General features: G+C 35.0%; 1 protein-coding gene across 1 annotated transcript; it reads right to left on the bottom strand.

The window, feature by feature from the left end:
* Positions 1–625: 625 nt before the first annotated feature.
* On the bottom strand, positions 626–1,079 carry LOC149260765 (17.1 kDa class II heat shock protein-like). Its single transcript, XM_089460958.1, has 2 exons — positions 896–1,079; positions 626–780 (listed from the first exon to the last, which is right to left on the bottom strand). Exons 1-2 carry the CDS (start codon positions 1,059–1,061, stop codon positions 626–628), a joined length of 321 nt encoding a protein of 106 aa, XP_089317084.1. The 5' UTR covers positions 1,062–1,079.
* Between the last annotated feature and the right edge of the window lie 1,102 nt (positions 1,080–2,181).

Below are 2,181 nucleotides of genomic sequence, written 5' to 3'. Positions count from 1 at the left end.
TTTAACTGCATTCATTAACATATTTTCTTTACCAAGAAAACATATAAAATAACCAATCTTCTACTGCATGCATTAAAATATTTTCTTTACCAAAAAAGCATATAAAATATTCAATCTTTAACTGCATGCATTAACATATTTTCTTTACCAATCAAAGAGATTTAGAACAGTCGGTGAAGGAGCACGTTGTTAAGGCACTTTGTAAGCAAAGGTCACTGGTTCTAGTCTCGCCGATACCAAAAAATCCAGCATGGTTTCCGCTAATGTGGCTCAGGCCGGGTGCGATCCCTGGGTTACTTTGACGGCTTAGACGCTCCTGAGTCATGGCCTCTCAGCCACAGGGTAAGAGTGATTTTCAGGATTCACCCACTTATCAACCAAAAAAAAATTAACATATTTTCTTTACCAAGAAAACATATAAAATAATCAATCTTTTACTGCATGCATTAAAATATTTTCTTTACCAAAAAAACATATAAAATATTCAATCTTTAACGGCATGCATTAACATATTTTCTTTACCAATAAAACATATAAAAAAAATCAATCTTTTACTGCAAACGCAACAACATGATATTTTCCAACAATCCAAAAAACAACTTATCCTTCTCTATAAAGAATGCAGTTACTTATCTGATGGTGTAATATATTTGGATAATCTCTTGAAGACTAGAGAAAAAACATCGTGCCTTTCAATAGTCTTAGGTTTCTTCGGCTCCGGCAGAGGAAGCTTGGGAACTGTAACAGTCAGCACCCCATCCAACAGGCAGCAAAAATGGCCTCTATTCTCTTATGAATTTCCCACCCTACGCTCCATGCAAATGTACTTCACGTACGAGTTTGGGTATTCTTTAACATCTAGAGGAGTGGAGGCCATGGCCCTCAGGTCACGCACATAAGAACGGGTATGAGTTTGGGTATTCTTTAACATCCATAGAAGTGGAAGCCATGGCCCTCGGGTCACGCACATAAGAGCGGGTTGGAGCGTTGAGGAGCTTTTCTAGCTCGTCCGGCACGCCAAGCAGCTGTTGCACAGTGCTCAGCAAAGGATCCATTGCCATTCTTCAAATATCTAGCCCGGATTTGATGAACAATATCGGTTGAACAAACGCCTCCCAAGAATGATTACCAATTGCCCTTCCGAACTCCCTCATGAAACTATACTCGTGCATGGGGCCTACATGAAACCCCCGGCCCCAGCGTGCCCACAAATTGCGTTCCCCTCTTCCCCTCATCCTCATTCCATTTTACCAATATCAAGAATTACTTTTTGAACTGATTCGTAACTCTTTTTAAAAATTACTATTCATAACTGATTTTACATTGAGCCTTTTTAGGGATGTTACAGTTGCATACCTAACTTGTGGCATGAGTAATGGTGACCCAGGGACATATAAACCACCAAAATCACATCAACCATTATCATAGTTCGACTTTTACCTAATTTGTGACATTAGTAGTGACCAAGAGGCATATAAACCACCAAAATCATACCAACCATTATCATAGTTCAACTTTTACCTAAAAATGACATTTTCACTATAAAATACCTTAATAAAACACCATCATCTATTCTATGTCCATAAATTAATATTTATTATTATTATTATTATATAAAAAAATAAACCCACTTTTAACAATTTTAAAATAAAATTATAATTATTAAAATAGAAAAAAACATATGTCCACACTCGAACCACAAGGTACATAGATAAGCGGAAAAACTTGCTTCGATATTAAACAATATTTACAAACATATTCGAACATTAAACAAAATGCCCAATCCTAAAGCCACCACTTTCCAATTTAATATTGACCATATGGCACTATTAAATTAAATAAAAACATCTTTAATAAAGAAAGTAAGTTGGGGAAAACTGGAGTCCGAAAAAGAACTTAAAGTTGTTAGTTTAGTGCTCAAGGTACATGGTATGTGAGTGGGTCAAAATCTTTGTTGGACATCAAAAATATTTTAAAAAGATCGCATACTTTTAGAAGAATGATAGCGCAATAGAGGGAATTACAAATGCAATAGCGTGGACGGATATATTCATGGAATATAAGTGAGAATTAGAGTTTATATAAGTTTTATATATGAGTTTAAGATTCATGTTGTTTTAGATAGTAGTATAGATCTATTTTAAATATGAGAGATTTAATTTTTTCACGTGTAAATATTTT

This window comes from Pinus tabuliformis, chromosome 6 (assembly GCF_031772625.1).
Source record: "Pinus tabuliformis cultivar Carrire ecotype Pingquan chromosome 6, CPIR1, whole genome shotgun sequence".
Lineage (NCBI taxonomy): Eukaryota > Viridiplantae > Streptophyta > Pinopsida > Pinales > Pinaceae > Pinus > Pinus tabuliformis.
This window is presented reverse-complemented; position numbering and strand designations above follow the sequence as displayed.